The following is a 24302-nucleotide window of genomic DNA, read 5'->3' on the forward strand; positions in this document are numbered from 1 at the left end:
ACAGGATTGGAGTTGGAAACTTGTGAGTTCCCTCAGCTTGCCTTCTCTGAGCTTATGTTTCCACTATATAGCTAAGCACATAGACTGGGGGGGGGGCAGTTTGAAAATTGCTTTGGAGGCAAATTGCTATTCTTTGTTTATCTGCATTAGTACTCATGTTTTCTGGTTTGAACTGTTTCATGTAAACGTCAATTTACAGCAGTACCGATGCTCAATTCCTGTCTAAATGCAAAAGGTGATTTGATGTGCTTGTTAACCGCATTACTAGCATCTATTCTTTTCATCACTGACAGAGAGGGTGCTGAGGAAAGTGAGCCTTGTGAGACCCTCTCTAAGAGCTGTTTTTATAGTGTAGGACAGTGGGAAGTTTGCACGGCACAGATGCCAACCCCTAGTGTAGACATACTGCACCAGTGTAAAAGCTGACTTGAGCTGGTGCAGCATTCATCCAATAAGGTTCTGCACTGGTGCAGAGATATATTGGTACAAAAAAAGTCCAATGTATAAAAGCCCTTAGGATGAGAGGGTAAATACACTGACCATACCCATTCAAGCCTCGAACTTACTCCTGGAACCACGAAACAAAGATGCCTATGGTGCTGTTTGTTCTGAAATTTTAAATCTATCTGCTATGAACAAGTCTTAGACAACCAATTTCTTTCACAAAGACTCCTGAACAGCCATCAGATAAGTATAACAGATTTCAGCCACGACCAACTTGAGCCCAATCTGAACTGGCAACCTAAAGTTAAAAGGCCCTGCTTTCCTGTATTGGCTTAAAATCACCAAACTTTTGAATCATACCGTTCCCCAGTATCTTTTTTGTTTTACAAAATTGGCAGTAAATGTTATAACTGGGTGAGGGGGATGTCAGTTTATGAATGACAAAGCAACTCAAACATTGGAATATAAGGCATATGATGATTGCATCATTTTATATGGAAGAAAAGATGACCATTTTAAATTTAGAATTGAAAATGCTGACACATTAGGAGATTGATTAGCAGAAAGATTATAATGCATCTGACATACTGAAAGATGAAAAGGCTTCCATCATTAATACTGAATCATATGTAGGAGGGGAAGAATTATTACAAGTCGAATATATAGGGGGACAAAGATTAGAATGAGTCTGACATCAGGGGAGGAGAGTTACCATGAATATGACGCAAACACATAAAATTATAGTGCAGCTGATATGGGTAAGATTTACTGGGGAAATGACTGTTGTTTTGCACCATTTAATGTAAATTATCTAAGCATAACAATCTTATTTTTTTATTTCTTAAGTACCCAATAAATTAGTCTATAAATTTAAAGCAAAGTAATTTTCAGGAGAACTAAAATAAATTTACAATACAGTACATTGTCTTTATCAGTAGAAATACTAAAATAAATTGTATTCAAAGGGTTGGTGCACTGAAGTTTTTAACTAACCAGGAAAACATCTGCACATCAATAATCTGGAATAATCACATATTTTATTGAGTAATTACTCAATAGGATATTAGATTATATTACCAACTGTCATTTCAATAGCAAAAAATACCTATTCTAGCAAATGATCTGCTTATTTTTCTGCAAACATGACTCATTTTATAAAATGAGCAAGGTAATTATCACTGAAGGATAAAGAATCAGCCTAGACAATATATGATTATATTTAAAAGCAGAAAGCAAACTTCCCATTGAACTTTGACAGTTTGTAGTAATTATAATTTTTCCTTTCAAAGGATTTAAAATGTGTCCACTGAATTTCTTGCTGTTTGGGAAATTGACAAAAGGCTTCAAAAGGTGTTTCCATTCAAGTGGATTTTTAAGATGCATTTATTACACTAGTGCAGTTGTTTTCTCTTAATCTTATCAAATACTAAAATCAATTAACTGATTCTTCCGGTGAATTAAACCGCTTACCTTTGAGCCTCGCTCATTAAAAATAATTTCAACATCTAAGATTTTACCAAATTGCTGAAAAGAAATAGAAACATGAACACATGAACATAAGAAAATCTGAGAACATAATAACAGAACTGTAGCAAAGATATTTCATAGTATTAGAAGATTTAGTACCTCATATATATATATAAAGATATTAATTTACAGGCCAGCCAAGCAATAAAAAAATGACAAACTGAAAGAGCAGCTGAATTAAATGCATGTTGTGATGAGCCTGATACACAGCTAAAACTGTACCACTACCATTCTGCATAATCAAGAACAGCAATTAAAATATAGTAGCACCTGCTGATGTGAACCACATTATGGTTAAACTCATATCACAGTGACGTTAAAGAGAAAAGTTGGTGAGGTAATATCTTCTATTGGACCAACTTTTGTTGGTAAGAAAGAAGTTTGTGAGCATACACAGAGCTCTTCTTCAGGTGAGATGACCTGAAAAAGAGCTCTGTATGAGCTTAAAAGCTTGTCTTTCTCACCGTAAGAGGTTGGTCCAACAAAAGACATTACCTCACCCACTTTGTTTCTCTAATACCCTGGGACCAATATGGCTACAACAACACTGCATATCACAGTGAAGTGAAAGTCCCAACATTTTACATACTTTTCAATGGCTTTTCAGTCCTCTTATAATGATGTTTCAGTATAGGTGAGATCCCACTGTGCAACTCCCCTTAGAGTGCAGCAATCACCACCCACCAGACAGGTATTAAATGTTGCATTTAAAAGTGATTATCACCTCCCACTCTTCCCCAGAGGAATGTTAGCCCCTTGGTCTTGTTCCAGTTGCTCCCAGTGGAATGAAGAGGAATAAGGACGTATTTGCTACAGCTACTTCTGGCTGTGAGTAAAGATGCAAGGTGAAATCCTGGCTTTATTTAAAAATCAAATGGGAATTCTGTTATTGATTTCAGTGGAGCCAGGATTTCACCCATATCTTCTAAAAGGATACCCCACCACTTCCAATGCCCCCTCAAAGAACATAAAGAAAGACACTTCCACCAGTGCTGAGTTTTTCCCAAACAAGCCCTGTCCTACCTTAGTGAAACTCTACTGAATGGGAAGGTTACTTGTGCGTAGGAATAAACCCTACATCCTATAATAATAATTACTATTATCATAGCCCTAGGCACTGTTCAAACATGCAAAAAGGCACAGGTTCTGTCCCAAAGAAAAAAGTTTCACTATACCTGCTTTGGGAAAGGGAATGAATGCTAACCCTGAGCAGGATTTAGTATAGATAAGTCAGAACATTTTTTGACGTGGCACATTTTATGATGTGACACTTTCTAGTACATCACTCAATGTGTCATGTTCTGCTATTTCATGTGTCACTAATGTGTCATGTGAAACAGTGTAACTCTGGTGAGGCAATGTCAGTGACAAACAATATACTATAATGGAAAAACAAAATAATGCAGGCAGAAGCAGAATAACCTAGTGAGTGTATAATATACTACAGAAATTAGACTCTACTCCAGTCTACTAAGTACCTTAAGATATGTTAATCACATCCATGGCAAGAAAGATTAAAACATTCTTTTATTGCTTTAACTTTTTAGAAAAATCAGCACACACTCGTTATCCTTTGCCTTGAGCCTTCCCCCCACCCCACCCCGGTTACATTTATCCTCCAAGTAACAAATGCGTTAACCACTATTGTTAGCTTATAAGCAGACAATTGTTTAATGTTTAAACTATAATTTGTGTACATATAAAGCTGGGTGAAGTTGGACAAACAAAACCCACACTAGTAAACAAGCCTGCTCTCCTCAACTCATGCTCCTAAAAAGAAATCATGTTCATAACAGGATCAAGATGCAAAGGATGGTTTCAATATCAGGCTTCATTTCAGAAACTTCACTATAATTCGCAAGGATAGGAATTTGAATTTCCCACCAGTTCAGAAACTCAGATTTCTCTGCACAGGTTGGTTTAATACTGAACAACTGAAAAACTGAGTTTGTCTCAGCTTGCAAGTGGAAGGCTTAATGCAGCTATTGCTCCAATAGTGTTTCTGTTACCAAGTCATACGGAAGCTGGGGAATTCCTGTCATCTTCCAATTTGGAAGTAAGACTTATTTGAGTTTTCTAAATCCTAAAAACTTGGAATGCAAAACACAAATTAACTTTAGTTTGTTTACAGTTGGATTTTAACACCCACAAAACAATTCTTGCATTTTGTGCATTTAGAAACAGAATCTACCTGTTTTCTGAGTAGTTTTATTTAAATTTAATTTTAACTGATTAACATACATTTATCCTAGGAAGTTCTCATACATCATCAGATTCGTTACAATTTTGTGCTCTGAAATGTATGGCATCAGAAACACCTTTGTATTTGGTGGGGGGAGAGTTGCTAGGGCAATTCCGATAGGTTTATGTGAAAATATCCCTTTTTCCTACTATCATGTCAGGATTCAGTTCTTAGTACATATTTAAGTAGATACTTCTTCTGCTCCATAAGATGGTTAAAAAAACAACAACTAGAAGATAAATTCATTATAATATATAATTAATTTAAGTCAATTACTCGACATATTTCGTGTCTTCTTGACTTTTAATGGGACTCTGTTATTAAGTGGGACTCTATCATATATTAAATAAAACTCATACATGATATAAGTGTGTGTGTGTACATACATCTAGTATATATTCATACTCACATAAAATAGCTGCAGGTTCAAAATCTAATACAATATGCTACTCCGACATAAGAGTATCTGTGAGTTATTTATGTTTTTTAAGATGATATGAATAGGTGCAAAAAAAGCAGGTCCAGACTGGAGTATCATCTGGCCATGTCTAATTCTTTGTGAAAGGAGGTTAATAATAATGCAGTTGTAGGCCAAGTAATGCCTATTTTTTACTGCTATGCTTTTAAAGATCCACAACCACAGGTGTGGAATTCAAGATGAACAGAAGACTTCACAAGGGAGTATGTAAGTGTGCAATAAGTTAAGCCAGTATTAATTACTTGCTTTCTTAGAGTACAAAAATATATGATATTCTGGAGATCTGCCATCACATTACAGCTCTGTAGAGTACATATAGCATTGTTTCTCCTTACAAGTAGGATAAGCAAGTCAGGCAATTAGTTATGAATAAAGGGGTGGGGGGAAGGGTCTTCCAATGGAAAGCATTATATGATCTTAACTTTAGGTATTGCTGCTAGCTCCACCTATAATGTAAAGGTAATGCTTCTTTTAAAATGTGACAATAATAAGCATGCAAACAAAAATAGAGTACTTACCCCAAACATTTGTCTGAGATCTGGATCTCGAAATCTGAAGGGTATATTTGAGACATGCAGCCGTTTCGGCTGCGATTTGTTTTCTGTGTTTTCAGAGGATTGTGTCTGTTGCTGGCCGTCAGTCTGTGCTGCATCATCTGTCTGCTAAAAGAATTAAAGCAAAATAAAGTAAAACATGCTCTAAGTATTGCTCTAGTTGTAGATATAAAAATAGTGGTGGGTTTAACTCTCAGGCAAGGCACACAACTGAAAAAGAAAGAAGGAATCATTCAAACAATGAAGTAAAAGAAAATCTGAAGTTAGATATGTGGAATATCTATTCATTCACCTAGTCCATTGTTACATCTATTTCAGCAACATAGAACTTGGAAAGAAACAAGCAATATGTGGAAGAAGAATATAAACAATTATGTTACATTTATAAATGTTTTTAAATAAATGAAGAATAAATATTTAGCTCTGAATTATAACATTGTGGAAACACCTTTAGCCTCCATTGGAAACTGAAGCGTCATGGGCAGAAAACAGCCTAGTAGTAATAGCACATTATAAACTATCATGTAAGAGTAGAATCTGGACCTTCATGCAGAGGCCAATAAGGACTTTCACTCAACTCCAGGAGGACGGAAACACATCACGCCATACTGGCCATTTCATAAGCAGTTAATGTGCTTTAGAGGGTAACTTTGTCTGGAGGAACAGTCACCATTACTGAAAAGGCCTTGAATGTTCAAGGAAACAGAAGTACTATTAGAGGCAATGTAACAAGTTTCAAGAATGCCCAAGATAAAGATGAAACCCAGAAATTAACTTTTGAAGAGTTTCACATAGGAACAAGAACATGTAGCGTTCATCTATGGGAATTCTGTACTGCAGATTTTAAATGATGTCTTACATTCGGATTACATCACAGCTGAAGTTTGCTTCCATTTAAAAAACCCAATTAGGAATTAAACATTATTATTAAAACACATTGAATTATTAATAGCATTATATCATTCATTTGAAAATTAAAATTTATCATCTTTAGTCAAACAATACTTTGGAGAAATCTCTGTGCTGGTTTCTTTGATGACAACATATAGGGCCTAATTAATCACTCTGTAGCATATGTATATGCAAAAGTAGGAGCATTTATGAATGTGTGTGTAAGACAGAGGCTTAATTTTTATATACATATAGATTCACACAAGAACACAATGTTAGAAAGGGAAGACGAAAGAATGCAGCAGGAGAAAAATGGAAGAATGAAAACAGATTCAGGGTTGGTGACGAGAGAGTGATTAAAGACTGTCATCACTGACCATTCATTATGCCAAGCACATTCCACTATCATGTCCTGTGGTGGCATAAGTGACCTTAAAGGATGTCTAGAAGACAGGCAAACTGGCAAGATAGTTGAAGAGGTTTGAGTTCAGAAGCAAGTTGCTTTTCTCATGGATAATGGCCAGGAGCAGGCCCTCACATGGCAAATATGGGGTCATGCTATGTTACTAAGTTTTGGCAGCCATGGCAACAGAGTTGCACATAAAGTACCAGTAACAACGCGCATAGCTTTGTTAAGTTCTACATCGACCAGCCTCGCATGAGAAAAGCGACACCAGACAGGAGCATAGTATTCTGCTGTTGAAAAGTAGAAGGCAAGCGCTGATGATCCAAGTGTCCGGATGCTTACACTCTAGGTTGAGCCACCCAATTTTCTGAGCAAGTTGTTCCGAGCGCTAACTTTGGTTGCTGTCTTCAAGTGGTTGCAGTACATCAATGACCTATCCAATGTCATGCTGAGGTAAACTGGGCGTGGTTTATACTGTAAGTGTTGGTCATTTCAGAAAATATTTAGCTCGTGGCTTGCGCTTGCATTATGCAGATGAAATAGAAACCGCCTAACAAAAGCTTGGCAGCAAGTGCCATCGACCACAGAAGTCTGCCATGAGCTTCGTATCATTGTTCAGGACCTTGTCAATTTCTGAGAAGGACTGAGCTTGATAGCTTCAGCTAATGTCAGCATAGATAAACTTGCATTAGAGTGTTGCTGCCAAATCGTTGATGTACACATTGAACAGTATTGGTGAAAGAACTAAACCTTGAGAAAAACTATTAATCTGACACTTCCACGAACTGCAAGGGTCACCCATGTGTACTCAGCGGCACCTGTTTTGGAGGAATAGCTCTACTACTTCGACCACCCAATGTAGGGAAACTCAAGAGAGTTTACACAGAAGGCCTCTGTCCCAAACTGTGACATAAGTGGTGGTCAAATCTATAAACATGGCTCCAGTCTTTAGATTTTGTTGAAAATCATTTTTGACATATGTGGTCAAGGCCAAGACTTAATCTCAGGCACTGTGTCCTTTCCTGAATTCTGCTTGGTCAACCTGAAAGACATCGTCCAACTCCAGAGTGATTTGTTGGAGGATCAAGCACTCACACACCTTAAAACACACTAACATCAAGGATATTGGGTAGTAACTCGCCGTGTTGTGGGGGTCCTTGCCTGGCTTGAGAATGGCAATAATCTTTGCTTGACGCCAAGTGCATGGTAGCTTGGGTCAAGTGAATGACCCAAGGTCACACAGCTTTAACTGTTGTTTAACATTTTGTTTTGTAATTTTCATATATTCATAGGATACTTCAAAAATTCAAGTGTACTTCACATCGGTGCAGGGATGTGTTTACAACAATTAATTGCAGGATTGGGACATCGGACTGTTAAGCATAGACTGACTCTTACTATGTGTTTGTACAGCATCTAGCACATTGGGGTCCCCATTTCAGAGCCTCTAGGTGCTATACTAATAAAATGCAAATAAAATAATACCATACATTGCATATTTTGTCTGTGTGCACAGCCTTACACAGTTTCATTGACTAAGTAATAATTAATAATCTCTCTCTTTCCCTGTTAGTCCCCTATCAATTGTGATTTGAGCCCACAGTTTTGAAATAACACATACAAAACTTAAGAACCAAACTGGGCAATGTGGCCTTCCCTCCTCTAGATCCATTTTGCTTTCCTCCCCAATTGTCTAATTCTTTCTTGAAAGATGTTCAAGATTGCAACTTCAATTTCTGTCTTTGGTAGTTCCATCCACATGTTAATTCCAAGCCTTGTTCTCAAAGAAAATAAAACCAAATCCTAGGCCATGTTTACACTACCAAAATGTACTCTTACAGCAATATAGCTAACTTGATTTAACACTGTACCTCTGCTATACCTGTGGTTGAGCTAGGCTCTCTACGCAGAAGTTAGCAAGTACAGTGCCTTGCTTCCACTAGGATTTTACAGGACACTATCTTGCTGTAAAAATGCACCATTTGTGGGAGTGAAGGCTTCACCCTAAACCCCTTACAAAATGTGTTGGTACAATGTGTACAACTGGGGTAAAAACACCGAGTGAAATCCTGGCCTCATTGAATTCAATGGTATCCCCCCAGTTATTTTGAATGTGGGGATGATTTCACCCATTGTGTATGTTTGGTAGGTGAATATCATCATGATGTATACACATGCAGGAGCCAGTTCTGCAAAATATGGAAAACTCCTTATGCTAGTGAAGCATTTTCTAGTGGCCTGAGCAAGTGACCACTAACTAACTCTCACACTGACTGTCAACAGCTCCACTGAACTTTCTTTTTCTGCTACCTCCCTAGATCATAATAGTATTATGGGGATTCATCAGCGAATATCTGTTAAACACACTGCAGATTAAAAAATGTGATTAACTGCTATGCATTAATATTGTTATTTTAAAGAGATAAGAACATTTTCTGTTCTGAGCTGTTCATGCCATTATCTAAAAATAGACTGAAGTATCTAGAATTTATATTTGGAAAACCGTTCCATCCAAAATCATCATGAGGATTACATTCGTGGATCAGTCACTCGAACAGAAGAAATGTGAAGGTAATTTGGTGTACGGTGGTAGGTGTGGGGGGGAGGAGTGACAGGAAAGGGTGGAAATGTAATATTAAGGAACAATTTAAAGTCAATTAGAGTCATTTGAACTCAGTTACAAAATCCTGAAGGTGCTTTTTAGCTTCAGGAACAAAAGATGCCCCAGGAAGAAATGATATCATCAATATATTGTATAAATGCAAATTGGAAAAAGTAATTTCTGTTCATTGTATTAATATAAATGATGAGAAACAAGACGAGAGGAAGCATTGAACCTTGCAGTGTCAGTATGCCTGAAAAGTTAGACCGCTTTTGTACCACGAGTAATAATGGAGACATTGTCATCAAACCAGATGAGGCCCTGAAGATGATGCCAAACCGGATACATTTTGGAATTATGCTGGAGTTGTAGACTGCCTTCACAATAATCTGACTGTGAGTAACTGTTGTACTTTGGTTTCTGGGTTGCTGTTGTTTTGTCTGTTTGCTGATTTTAAGTGCAGTCTTTATTTCACAGAAAAATGTGAAATCTAACTGAGCTTCACCGAACAATTTGTCAGAGTCAAGGTATTTAGGGTTTGAAAACCAGGTATGTCAGAAATTGTTTTAGTATGTTTAAGTGTCATACCTGTCACATCCCTTATAAGGACGTCAGACAAAAGATTAAAATTGTGTGGGGAAAGGGTTTGCCAATGGTAACCAAGTATCTATCCAACGCATGTTTATTGCCCCAATAGCTGCAGGAATTTTCAGGGAACATGGGTCCATGCTAACCAAGATCAAAATAGGTGACAAATTGAAATTCAAAGCCCTTATTGCTGAAAGAAAGGATACTCTTTAATGAAAATAATTCATATTAACACTGAGGACATAAGATGCTCCGAGCACATAGGTGATACAGGTTGAACCATGAACAGTCTCCCAAGGGGAAGCCTCAAAGCTTTTTATGGATTTCAAACCTGGAGTGAAATCCCACCTTGCATTACTCATTACAGTTCCCAGAATATTTTCATTGATGAATGCATCCCCAGCAAACTATAAACAACAACATACAACACAGAAATATCTACTTTAAAGGCCTCTAGCTGATATTTTCTTAAAGAATTAACTGAAACCAAGAAGCACAGCATTCAGTCTGTACAGCATACCCTGCCTGCCTTCATACCACCTGGGAATAAGAAGTCACCTCTTGGGAATATGTCTTTCAGAGAAAGTGGGTGAGAAGCGCACCTGCTGTCAAGCAAGGTGGAGATGGAGTATATCCAGGTCTTTTTATTTTGCTGATGGCTGTAGTACCATCCCTACCACTAGGCAGCATCAGCCAGTCGTAGATTTTGAACCTGCCAGTCACAAGCCACCTTGTGTGTGCCAAATCGTTAGCCTACATCAAACAAAGATGGTTGATGCTGGCCCTTCCACGGGGCCCATACTAAACGTGCTTCAGGAAGGGGTGTGAAGCAGCTGTTACTGAAAAGTATTTTGTCCCTTTTAGAATTTTAGCTATAAATTGGATAAACTAACTGTTGTACCTGTTTTTTTTTAAAGCTATGTTTTTAATGTAACAAAGCCGTTGGGATAATAAAAAGCAAACCTGTCTATAACAGTAATTGCATCATTCAATTGTAGTACTACCCGGGATTTCGGCCGGCCTGGGTCTCCTCCAGCCAAGGGGGGCACTCCAGGCTGTGGCTAGGCTGGGGTTTCTCTGGGTGGAGAAGTTGGGGGTGCTCCAGCCACTGGAGGGGCCAGGGGGTCCCGGGGCTCCAGATGTCAGGGGACAGGCGGAAGGGGTGGAGCCAGGGACTAGCCTCCCTAAAGGGGGGGGGGCTCCACCTGCTGCCCATGTCTATGGGCGTATAGAGAAAAATACATTGACATAACTAAAGATGGGAATAACCCAAAAATCTGTAGCTGAACTCTACTGCACTTCCTGGGAGTATGGTCAGACCCAATCTTTATATATCAAGCTCATCTTTTGTGTAAATATTTCAGCTAGCCTTAATTTCATTTCACAGTAAGAGAGCATCTGAAGCCAATGCATTATTTCCAGGGCTCTGTTCCTTTTTCCGTAGAATTATCAGTGACAAATGACTGATTAATTCATTTATTTAATTTTTGTGAATTTTCAAGACCTGGATGGATTTTCTTTTTATGGCAATTAATATCACCCTATAGTGGAATCATTACTGGAAAGCAAGGTGGTACAATGATGACAGGACTATAAAACATCATTAAATAGCCTAAAGTATTCCCCTGCTATTTTTAAAGTTTGAATTTATCACTGGATTTGGAAGGGATGTAGCTTTTATGAATGACCATACCACATCTTTAATTGGGGAGGGGAATTTTTTTGGCTGGCTGAATGAAGGGAACAGTGATTTATGGCTGGGGGCTAGGGAGTTGGGGAAAGAGGTCAAACTGCTGCAAAAGGGGAGAAGATGGGTACCAGATGGATGGAAGGGTTTAAGAGGGGCAGCCCCATGTGGTGAAGCCCTCTTTTACATGGAGCAGTTGGTTAAAGGAACAGAATGGGGATTTGGGGCTCCTCTGAGTGGTACAGCAGGGAGCCAACCCCCATCCCTTTCTTATAGCCCACCTTAACCCTCCTATGAAGGTCCCAGCAATGGACTGGCTGTGGGGGACTTGGATGCAAAAAGAGGGGGGAGCTGCAGAAGCCCCGGGTAATTATTGAATGGTTAGCTGCACTGTACACTTTTATCTGCTGGGTATTCTCAGACATCTAATAATAAAGATGCGGCCTGTTTAAAGCCATATCAAATGTCTCCTGTCCTTTCGGTATAGCTGGACCAACACCTTGAACCCTACAGTGTGATTAACACAGACAGAATGCACAGGATATGTATATGACATTTTAAAGTAAAAGCAGTTTTTAAACTGATAAACCATGAGGTGACTGATGAATGTCTTTTGGGCCTGAAAGCAGGTGCTGAGCACCCCCCAATTCCAGCTAACGTCAATGGGAGCTATAGGTGCTCAGCATCTTTGAAAATCAGGCCCTTAGTTTATGGATTGGCTTTCTTATATATGTCAATTATTACCATATTAGGTTAATTTCCAGCTCTGAGAATCAAGAAGCCATTTGTCATCTCCACCAAAAGGTCATGTCTGCCCATTTGCTGCATGACTTTTTTCTGGTTCCAGTAAGATTGCGTTTCTAATTTAAAAATCTTGATAAACAATTATAGCAGGTTATTGATAACTATTGCCCGGATGCAGCTACAATATGACTACAACAACATGCTTCTGATTATGAAGTGACTTGTATAAACCCTTATTAGCATGTAAACCACTTACTAGATATTTTTAATAAGCAATACCAAGAATTCAACAACATCCTTATGACATAAATGTTAAAAATAAGCTGCTAGAACTTTAATGTTTTAAAGATCGCTGATTGCATTCACCAGTACTTTAATATAGAATTGTGATACTCTATTTTCCATAATCATTTCTAACTCTATCAATAAGTCTGAGCTACACAACTTTAATCTTGGTAAAATTTGATTTAGGTATTGATGAATTTGGAGAGAAACTTTATGCAGGACATGCATACATCTTCACAAAGAAATGTGTCTTCACATGTCACATTTAATTTATCATTCTTAGCCAACTTATATTTCCGTCTCCATCTCAAGCCTCCATCCTATGGTATTTTTGTTCTTTGATAGCTCACCTTTCTCTAGGCCTCTCCCTGACCTTAATCACTGTATTCTTTTAAAAAAATAGAAGTGTGCCTGACTGTTGGGGGTTACTGTTTGCTGCCTATAAAGTGTGGGGAACAAGAAAATAAAAGCAGCACTATAAACAAGGAAATACATGTATCCTTATACTCATTAAAAGAGCTAAAGCTACATAACAAAAGATGCTTCTCAAATGACACAATTAAAGAGACATAGGCTACACTAGCAATATTTTTCATAAAGATAAGTATCAGACCATATTAATAGTTTTCTTACTATAGGCCTACCTTAACATAAGTAACTTGCCTCATTTCTTAGTGAGCATAATTGGGAAAGTGAATGGAAGATTAAGTTGTAAATAGGGGCTTGACAAACAGTGTGCTGGAATCCGGATTTCTGTGATACCTCAGATAAGCAGCAACACCCTGATGCTAAGAACTATAGACCTGGAATGTAAAGATCAGGTTCCATGTAAACAGCACATGGACAGAGCATGCTGTATCAGGATATGTTCCTGCAAAGTAGCCAAGCCAATCAAAAAATGTATGATTTAACATATAGCAAATGCAATGTAATGTTTAAATGTAAAGTACTTCTGGGGGAATTCTGCTCCAAAAAATTTAAAATTATGTGCACAATATTTTAAAATTTCTGCACATTTTATTTGTCAAAATAACACAATATAATCACTCTCTCACTGTCAGCCCTGGGCTGCCACTGCCTGTGCCAAACATGGGTGGAAGTGCTGAAGGGAAATCACAAATTCTGCATGAAAAAAAAAATTCTGAGGGGAACATTAATTCTGTGCAAATTCTGCATTGCGCAGTGGCACAGAATTCCAGCAGGAGTAAAAAAGGACGAGGTTATCTGTGTAACTTTGAATGTGTGGTATGCCCTGTTCCCTCCCACTATGCTTAAGTCTAATCAACTCAGCATAGCTTTGTTGTATGCCAAATAAAGGAACCTGAGTGATGAAATTCAGAGTTGAATTGAGTGTTTTGGATCACAGAATGAAGCACTCACACACAATGGGACGAGCTGTTCTGGATAAGCTGAGTGGAAAAGGTCTCAAACAGAATCCCAACAACTACTCTGATAAAAAAATAAATGATCAACAAATTTAAATGTAAATTTGTGGCAATATGTTAGTGACAATAACAGATATATTTTGAATAATTTTGTATGACAACAGGATACTAAAACCATATGGCATCTGATACAAAGAGAGCCTCTTTGGAATATCTGGCATAACTCTTTGCAAGGATTCAATAACATTGCATACTCGCTCAAAAGGGGAAAGTAAAATGACACACATAATAGAAAGACAACATTAACCTTCATTTTACTGCTGAAGTTAAAATGAGTTGCATCCATTTAAAAAACAAAACAAAACAGCTATCACCTTCCTTTGGCTCGCTAAATGCTTTGGATATTTCTACCTATTTTGCAGGAACTTATTTTTATTTATCTTCCTCCTCTCTTCCCTGCAATAATACACCATTACACAAGGCTATCCTGACACCCCCCCCCCCAGTTCTGGTCAAATTACACACCCCCCAAGGGAGTTGCATTTATACAGTCTTCAAATGTTTTAAGTAATAGAACAGATTTAAAACTTCATTTAAGAAAAAAAAACAGACTAGAGAAATATGGGACAAAATTCTGCTCTCATATACACTGGTGTAAACCCAGAGTAACTCCATTTTCTTCAATCATTTGTTTAGGACTGTTATAAACAAGAGCAGATGAATCTGGCCCAGGCACTTTTATAAGTAAACCTGCATTGACAGAATATGCTTTAGAATAACTAGATATTTGGTATATGATATTTTATATCTATATATTTGGTATGATATATAATTAAGACCCATTACTAAGGTAGCTGTAAATAGCATAGTGTGTTTTGTAAGGAAGTTCTTTTTCCTTTTCAAAAATATTATTCAGTTAATTTAGTGAATTTAACCCAGTTCTAGAAATGTAAAACTTTTTTATCCAGAGTGTTAAGATTTTCTCCTGTTATGGAGCACTTCAAAAGATGAGAGCGACATCCAAGAATCATGGCCATTCATTCATTTATGAGCCTCTCCACTAAGGCTGCAAAGTAGTGAACAATTGTGATGTGGTCACCTGTTCACTGACTAAAAAACTGAGACCGCATCATTGCACATAAGCCATGTGACCTGGCCAAATTCAGACCAGTGACCTCAGAGTGAAAGGATGTGCATTTCATTAGCAATTTCTTGAGCCACCCTGCCCCACACTGTAGTCAAGTTCTTAAAATCAATTAAAAACACATTCAGTTTATTGTATAAAGATTACACCAGGGTCATTCCAATATCAGTCTTCCACAACCAGCATTACTTCCAATTATCACCAACCTATTTTAACTGAGAGGCTGTGAAATACAATGAAAAGTGGGGAAGTAAAATAAGATAACTGCTGGTTCTGCTATAGGTTTCTTAGCACTAATCATTTAATTGACTAAATATTTGACAGAAATTAATATATTCCAGAAAACCAGTGAGCCATGTCTGCGGTTACTAATATAAATTCCCCACAAAGTGTTAACTCTGGGCCAAATTGTAGCCCATTCTGCACACGTGCACCAGGTAACCCACATTATGGGGGTAAGAGCAACCTCTGAAAAGTTGCTTCTCCAGCTCCCTTATAGGTAGACCAGGAGTGGGCTGATCCTTGGATCAAGCCCAACTTGTACCCAAAGTGAATGGCAGGAGAGCCAAGTCAGTATGCTGGGGGACATCACTGCACCACTATAAAACAGCATTAAGATATGAGCCCCAATACCATGTGACACCAGTAGGCAAATTGTGACTCAAAGTCCCAAACTACGGCCAGGCTGCTCCTGGGGCAACACAACATTGCAGTGTCTCATACATGGTACTTGTGGCAAAGCACTATTTAGCCCAATGAAATGAAATGGCACCACATGTTCAATGTGCTAACGTTCTGCCACAGAAAATAACTTGTATCCTCAATCCAAATTGCAGGTTTTACAAGAGAATAAACCATACCTTCCTCTTTAGCTTTTCCATATGCCACATGAATTTTCTACTTTTTAACCACTGTCATTACAATAGATAATTGCATTCACAATTAAAACACATTTCAGTTTGATAACTCATGGCCCAATCCCAAAGTCCTTACTCAGACTAGGTATGGGTTTGGCCCATTATAAATATATTACACATCAACAAGGCTATAAAACAGTACAAGATTCAGTAGGGTGTAGAATCAGGAACCTGGAGTCTGCATAAATGGCTGTATGGTACCCGTAAGAGTGTTAGTGTGCACACATAGATGCACCAGTCCAGTGGGATCTTCCAGGGTATATGTACCTAACATGTTCACAATTATTCCAGTAGCTATGGGCAGAAAGTGCCAAAATGGCACCCTCCTAATATTGTTTCACCCCACACCCACATTTTCCTCTTTTGGTGGTATTTACAGCTAATGTTGACATTAGCATTAAGCTGTCCTTGCTTTTCTTGAGCACAAGAACTGCAACTGTGTTTGGTCTCTTGCTGGGGCACAAAAAAGGATGGAAAGGAAACTCTTTGTACCCTCCGCACCAATTAGTGAAGACACAAACTGGGCCATAATGATTCTGACACTGGAATGCTGAGTGGCCATTCTAAGTTGTATTTTTTCTCTTCTTGTACTTCATTACATTATGCCTGGCCTACTAATCTCTCTCTTTCAATTGCAATTACTTTGCAATTATTTCACTGCAAAATACCTCTGGTGCTCTGTGCAATCCTCAGTCACCAGATATTATAGGTTGGCTGTCTGTTCGCCAACGTGGAATAAGTGGTGGCCTCAGTCTAGATTTAGCAGGCAAGTATCCTTATCCCAACTGGCATCTTTGCAAAGATGCCCAGTAGGGGTAAACATACCCGCATTACCTTTAATCTAGATAGCTTGCTAAAAGCAGCAGTAAGGATGTGGCAGCTGTACAAGCAAGTGTGTATTCAAGGTGGTGAAGCAGGTTTCTGAAGGCTGCACCGACACCCACACTTCTGAGTCCTCACGCTAGCTATATTAAAGCTAGTGGGGCTACATCTACATAAGCTGAAAATCAAACTCATGGCTGCAGTGTACGGGACAAGGCTAGCAAGAGGGAAGCTTGCAAAGCCTCTGCCCATGCTTTGTCTGAGCGGCAGATTAAAAAAAAAAAAAAGAAGACCTCTCTCAAGTAGTGTCAGTCTGGCACTTTTTGCAATATTACACACACACCAATTTAGGGAGAGGACACCCTGAATTGCTATATGTTCTACCTTGAATCACCAATAAAAACATTAGTAGAGAAAAGGCACAAAGGAAAAGAATGAATTTTTTTTCTAAATCTTCGGTAAATTTAGTACTATGTTGTGTGTCTGTCCATATGTGTGCATATACATGTATACGTAGAAATCTATTAATGGTTATAAATAAGTAGTACACTTTTGAGAAGCTCTTTCCGCTACACCAATCAAGTTATTTCTTAGAAAAAGGCTTGTTAAAGTCTTCTAGACATTATTTGATTAAGCTGACAATATTATGTGAGCAATGGTTGAGTACCCACTGAGCTGTACTTTTGACCAAATAGATTTGTGTAATGAACACTTGCTCTGTCTCTTCTCCAAGCTTGAATAGGGCTCGGGATTTAACCAGTAATGCTGGAAGCCAAGTGAATTTACAGCCCCCACAGTCATTCTCTCTCAACCTGGAAAGAATAGCAGCAGCAGCAGTACATGAGCAAGCATAATTCAATACATTGTGCTATAAGTGCAGAAAATCATATCATAGAGCTCTGCAATATACCTATTTGATTTGATTTGTAAACCTGATAAAAAAGCTATCGAGAAAGTTCAGGGCAAAATATATATATATATAATCTCCTAAGCAAAAATGTAACCTTATTGAATGTGTACAAAGAACTGAAAAAAAATCATGCATTCTAAATCAACTTCATACTTTTCTTAGATAATATTGCACATTCTCCATTTAGAAAGAAGCTAGATTGTGAAAAGTTATTTTCCATTAAAAAGTGAGCCAAGAGAATAATTTAAACCAGCGTTTGCTGCTGTCTTAAAATATTGTTTTCAAAATGTACTGCCAACTGTGCATCAACAAATACAAACATGCTTGTCACTTTCCTGTTTTGTTATGCAGATAGATTGATTAATAAATCATGTCAATTTTGATAAAGTTAATATCTTTTATAGCCCGGAAATGTGTTGCCAAGATGCATCATAAGAGGGTGGATATATTTTATATGTCTACGTTATATCCCTTTGGTTCAGAAAATTGATAAACATTTTCCATTCAAGTAGAGGCTTGGAGTCATTGAAGGTTGTGTGGTGTGTGTGTTTGTTTATAAACTAAGTTTATGAAATCCTCTTCTCCTTCAAAAAAGATGGTTCTAAAGCCTCATTGTTCTCAGTCTATTAGCAGGTGGTGAACATTTTTCAAATCAGTTTAAAAGGTAATTAACTGCCTTTATTATAAAAGAAAACTATTTTGTTTTCTCACAGTTAAATGTATACCTCTTTACCACCACATCACAGGACACCTTAAGATTTTATTTTGAAGGGGAAAAAAAAAGTATTCTTATCTGAGCTTATGTGACAACTGCCATCTTGGTAGACATACTGGGGACTGAACAATGAACCTCCAGGCCAAAAAGCATGAACTACTATATCTTGAGCTAAAGAGTCAAGGCTCTGTAGATAGGGGATTCACTGTAAATGAGTAAATTCAACAGTTTTTTATAATGTTGATGCTGTGATTAAGAGTCTACCATCATTTATATGACTACGTGCTCAGTTTGTGTATATACAGCTTTAACAGAGGTAACATATCGCGGACTGAAGACAGGACTAGCAACTGAAAACATCTGGAGCGAAACACTGGTCTTATTGCATTCAATGGTAAAATTCCCAATTGACTTCAGGGGACCAGAATTACATCCCTGAGTTCTATACTCTTGACAAATTACTTAAAGTCAAATTACCTCAGTGTCCCAGTCTGTCAAAGTAGCATAATTTTGCTTTTGTTTCCTTTACATAAAACATTTAACTGAACTACTAAATGAAACAAGATGGGTGAGGTAATATCTTTTATTGGACCAACTTCACTTACAGAAGTTGGTCCAATACTAGATACTACTACCTCATCTACCTTGTCTAAAATCCTGGGAGCAATAAGGCTATAACAACACTGCAAATTATAAAGTGAAAACTCTCTTGGGTCCATGGCAAAAAAAAAAAAATTGTCCTTATTTCTTAGGGGAGTTCTGTCCAGAACAACAAGAAGAAACCAAGTAAGAGAAGACATTCTCCCAACCACAAGATCATATTGTCCCTATTCTAAAGCACTACAAATCAAAATGGCTGTTGTGTAAATTACGACTAAGAGCAGTTCCTCCTTCTATTCCTTCCTATTGGCAAGGGATTCATTAATTGTTCATCTGTAATATGGGCATTAGAGACAAATGATGTATGAACCATGTTTCAAGGGCAAGACATATGACAAGTATACTCTGTAGAAAGCAGTTTTTAGTTTTAGTTCTATGGAAACTTTTCTTAGAATCACAGAAGATCAGGGTTGGAAGGGACCTTTTCTTCTCTCTTCTCTTTTTATACTTGCACTACCTGAGAGCCATTTTCAAGAAGATATTAGCGCATGGTACGCCAGCAGAAACCTGCTTTACAAAGGATGCTTCTGGTTTATCATAGAGCCAAGTGATGTTGTTCCTCCCAGCTTGTATAGGTGCATTTTGGTGATCCCAGGAGATGTTAAAGCATTAGAAAAAATGCATATTGGTAAGATTGAAGCCAGCCTGCCCTGACCTTCTATATAGACAGAAGAGGATTCTTCATAGGAAAGAAGATGAAGCCTCAGTCATGTCATGAGGCAGAAGCAAGTGCTGAATGCAAAGTAGGACCTCAGATACAGAGTTAAGAAAGGCAGGTTGGAATGGGTGTTCCTCACTATAGCCCTGGTTCAAAGCACAGTGAAATCAATGAAAAAAATCCTCTTGTCTTCAATAGGCTTTGGATCAGGCCCTCTGTCTGGGAAGCCCAGCCTTCTTTCCCAGCAGTCACTGATGCTGGGATGGCTCTTGCCCCAATTCCAGCTCCTCTAGCTCTCCCACAGTGGTTCTCATTTCAGGGTCCTCATTCCTAGAATGGGAAGAAAAGGGAATGACTTTCAAGGAGTGGGGTCCAATGGATGGATGATTGTGAGAAACACATAGCTTGCTTTGAAGCTGGGAGTCCCACTGGCCCTGAAAAAGACTAAACAAACGGTCACAAAACTAACCTATTCAGTGACTGAGATAGATAGGAGAGCTAGTCCCAGCTCCCAGCAAATGAACTGGGCAAGTGCAGGGGGGGGCGTAAAACAGGGGTTAAAAGCAGCCAAGCTAGGCTGATTGGGGAAGCAGCCACAGCTGTGGCCAGCTCAATTAGGGCCCAGCTGGCCCTGATAAGAGGGCTCTGGGCCAGGACCTGGAGGAGGCTCACTCCAGCCTTGGAGTGGCAAGGACCTAGCTGCCTGGGAGCACAGGGTACCTGAAGCAGAGCAGAGCTGGGGAAGGGCAGGAGGAGCTGGGGAGCTCCAGCCTGGCAACTCCCCAGGCTGAGGCCTTGTTAAGGCCTAAAGGGGTACTGCAGAGGTTCAGCCCAGGGATAGGCAGAAGCAGCTGGTCCAACCCCCTTGCCAATGATGAGTAGCCATAACAGACTGCAGTCCACCCCAGTGAAAGGGGGATAGATGACGACTGGCAGTAGCCACTGAGGCAAGGTGGGTTTAGAGGGTTGGGGATTCCCCTGGGAGGGGAGACCCAGAGATTGTTGGGTACTTCTGGGGCAGAATCCTGAGGTAAAGAGCACCAGTGCCCGGAAGGGACACGGGGCCAGTGGCAGGTGAGACAGCAGCCGGCAGAGGGTGCTCTGAAGGCTGGAAAGAGCTAATTCCCAAGATGACCAGTATGAGGCACCACACCAGTGAGTCGTGTTGCTACAGCAAGGTACAGGCACTCATGCATGAGGTCATGCAAGTAAAGAAGATCATCCTAGTCCAGCTGCTGTCAGTGCTTGGTTATCTGAAGTTTGATTTTAAGGTCATTGCCCCCGGCTGTGTCACTTGCTTTAGGCTTGGTGCGGCAACAAAAGGAGTGCTCAGGCAAAATCGTTTTATCTTGTTTACAAGCTCAATGAAAAAAGACTTAATGCTTGGCATTCTTTGCTCACCAACTTTGAGCTCGGCTTTGGCAGTACAAGCAGGACTTCTGGTTGGTTGTACAGATTCAGACAGACAACTCTGGGGGCTCAGCTCTGGGGTTTGCTTTGAGGCTCGAGAATTAACACTAGCATTACTGCTGATTTGTCTCATGTCCAGGTGTGCAGATTTTGGAGACTCGTACCACAAACTAGAAGAGAACATTGCTATTACTGTGATCATTTACATGCAATATGCTGGTACAGTATCTTAATTAAGAAATCATTAGCTCCAAGGACATGGAGGACCAGCTGGGCTAGTTTCTTAAGCTGCCTATTCTGCAGGACAAGTGGCAACTTACCAGTTGTCTGCCCACTCCCAGAGGAGGATATAGCTATATTTGTTGTGTCTGTTATATGGAGCACGGCCTATCCTCCCCAACAACTTTGATGGCACTCTTGAATATAACACTGAGTGCCCAACCTGCTGGGTCTCCTAATTCTTATAAAGGAAGCAACAGGATGTTGCAGAGATGGATATGAAGCACTATGCTCAGAGCACACATGCACAAACCCATAATAATTTAGAGACTAAGTGCACTGTCACAGAATCTAGGTAATATCTGTGACAATGGATAGTGGGTTTGAGTTTCAGGATAACATTCATGATAGCAGTTAATGGAGCTCTGAGCTTCACTGAACAGTTGCTGAGTTTAGTTGAGGATATCAGGTTGGTATCAGAGTACTTGCAACTTGCACTGGGAGAAGGAATTATAATGAATTGCCTTAATATATAATTTATTTGCTAAAGTTAATTCAATAACCATTCCTGACTATCCACCGATTCCATCCACAGAATATTACAGCAACAAAAATAAATGAACTGCTCTGTAATCCATTCCAATCAAGCTCCACAAGCAGAAAAGGAAACATACATATTCCATATGTCATTTAAAAAAGTGCATGAGGCATCTGTAAACTACCGTCACTTTAGCATAAGCTAATACAAAGATCTTAATTCATTTTATCTCTGTGTGAAGAAAGATAAAGGTTTAGATGGGTATAATATGGAACGTGTGATCAGTGAAACATTTTAAAATACAACTGCATAAATGTGAGTTCAAGTAATGTATTTTTCTGTTAAACAATATATACATAGTCTTTTAATTGATGTTTTGATGCCTGTGATTGTATCTATCCGTCAGTACTCTAACATTTCTCGTACTTACACATAACTCTTCCAGAAAACTGTATTAACAGGAATGATGCAGTGCTTAAAATATTCTTGTTTCCATACTTCAAAGAATGATATACAATCTAGATAGGCATGCAAGTGAGAATGGGCAATGAGGATAATATAAAACCACGTGCAGAAAACCTGAGTGGAGCTGATTTATCATTTTCATATATATTGAACAGCTAGCATAATTTCACACCATGAAACTGTGAGCTCACCAGCTGTGCATATACCACAAATAATTAACCACCAAAATAATACATAAGTTAACAATCCAAACCCAAAATAAAGGTATTTAGAAACCTCACTGAAGTAATAACCCCTTTTGCCCATAAATCACCATACCCACCCCCATCCCACACATTTGTCCCGGTAATTTTCTTAATAACAAAGTCATCTTGTACTATGTGTCTGCGTTTGCACTGGGAAAAGTAAGACTACACACACTCCCTTCTAGAAACGTACAGAGTCAGTTGCAAACAAATTTGAATTGAACAGGGCTGAGGCAGATGAACAACAGAGAAAGCTGTCCCTCACAAACCCCTGCTACAGTTTGTGATTAAATAGATTAAATAAGCTGTGCGGTTTCTCCTCTGGTATGCTTTGAGAGAGCTACACATATTGTGAATACAGCAGAGTAGGATGCAATATTTTAACCCTATGATAGTGATTTGTTCCCCTTCTCAAAAGGAAATAACCTACTCCTTGAGCTCAGAACTTCCCCGCAGATAACAAGCAATGCCAACAACCTCATTATCTAAGATCAGATATGAAACTTGGATACCACCATCTGTTAGTAAAATATCCCTCTCATCCATCGTTACTATTAAAGCCATTTCAAATAATTTCTCAAAAAAAGAAAGTTCAGCTGACAGAAATGAGATCATACTTCTGCCTGTTGTCACTCACATGCAACTGTCTGTGTCATAATATCGCAGCAAGGCATAATCCCTGATCTCAAGTGTTCAGATTAACCACTTAAAAATTAAATATTTTTGTAACTATTATCCTTACAACTCAATGTTATAAAAGGCTGTGAGCTGTGATAAAACTCATTCTTACATCTTTACACCAGAAAAGGACATCTCTGAGAGAAAATATTCCTTGACTGGCAGAAGCTTGTTGTACTACTTGATTGACTGAAAAATTGTTAATGGACAATACTGCATCAAGGAGTACATCTCTGAAAATACTTTGGTTAGAAGAAGATGAATTTCCCTTCAGTTAAAACATTTATGGGGGAGAGGGAGGTTATTGATCCTAGAAATCATAAAGAATGTTTGTTCTCAGCAAATGCAAAAGAACTCAAGTTTCTAGCATTTCCCCCTGAGAACTAGACTTATGTCATGCATGTGAAGTCCTTGTTTGTAGGCGTTGTGTTGACATAACCTACTGCTGAGTGAACTTATGAAAGCAGCGTTTCATGCTGAGAGAGAATGGCTGATTGCGACACTGCAAGCTCACATAAAGGAATAAAAGGTGACAACATGATGAAAGGTTTTCATTGCTTGACCCATCAGAAGATCAGCACCTTTCCTGGGTTCCTGCTGTAGCTCTTTCATTTGTTTACTTGTCTGCTTTAGCATGAGCCAATTCCTGAAATCTTTGTCCACCACAGCAGTATTCAAGGGATTTCCCAAAAGATACCCTCCAAATCACCTTGACCCTTTTTAGGCAGACATGCTATAGATAGGTTTCAGAGTAGCAGCCGTGTTAGTCTGTATTCGCAAAAAGAAAAGGAGGACTTGTGGCACCTTAGAGACTAACCAATTTATTAGAGCATAAGCTTTCGTGAGCTACAGCTCACTTCCTCAGATGCATATCGTGGAAACTGCAGCAGGCTTTATATATACACAGAGAATATGAAACAATACCTATTCCCACCCCACTGTCCTGCTGGTAATAGCTTATCTAAAGTGATTTCCAGCACAAATCCAGGTTTTCTCCTGGAAAACCTGGATTTGTGCTGGAAATCACTTTAGATAAGCTATTACCAGCAGGACAGTGGGGTGGGAATAGGTATTGTTTCATATTCTCT

At 38.8% G+C, this 24302-nt stretch overlaps 1 protein-coding gene across 29 annotated transcripts in view; it reads right to left on the reverse strand.

The window, feature by feature from the left end:
* RBFOX1 (RNA binding fox-1 homolog 1) overlaps window positions 1–24302 on the reverse strand; it is a 2420635-nt gene that overhangs the window by 146226 nt on the left and 2250107 nt on the right. For all 29 annotated transcript variants that reach the window (XM_084641955.1, XM_084641975.1, XM_084641956.1 and 26 more), the window contains 2 exons: window positions 5210–5353; window positions 1915–1968 (listed from right to left, as the gene is read on the reverse strand). In XM_084641955.1, coding sequence (XP_084498081.1) covers window positions 1915–1968; window positions 5210–5353 — 198 coding nt within the window. The remainder of the gene's footprint in view (window positions 1–1914; window positions 1969–5209; window positions 5354–24302) is intronic.

This window comes from Lepidochelys olivacea (genome assembly GCF_965140295.1).
Source record: "Lepidochelys olivacea isolate rLepOli2 genome assembly, chromosome: 10".
NCBI lineage: Eukaryota > Metazoa > Chordata > Testudines > Cheloniidae > Lepidochelys > Lepidochelys olivacea.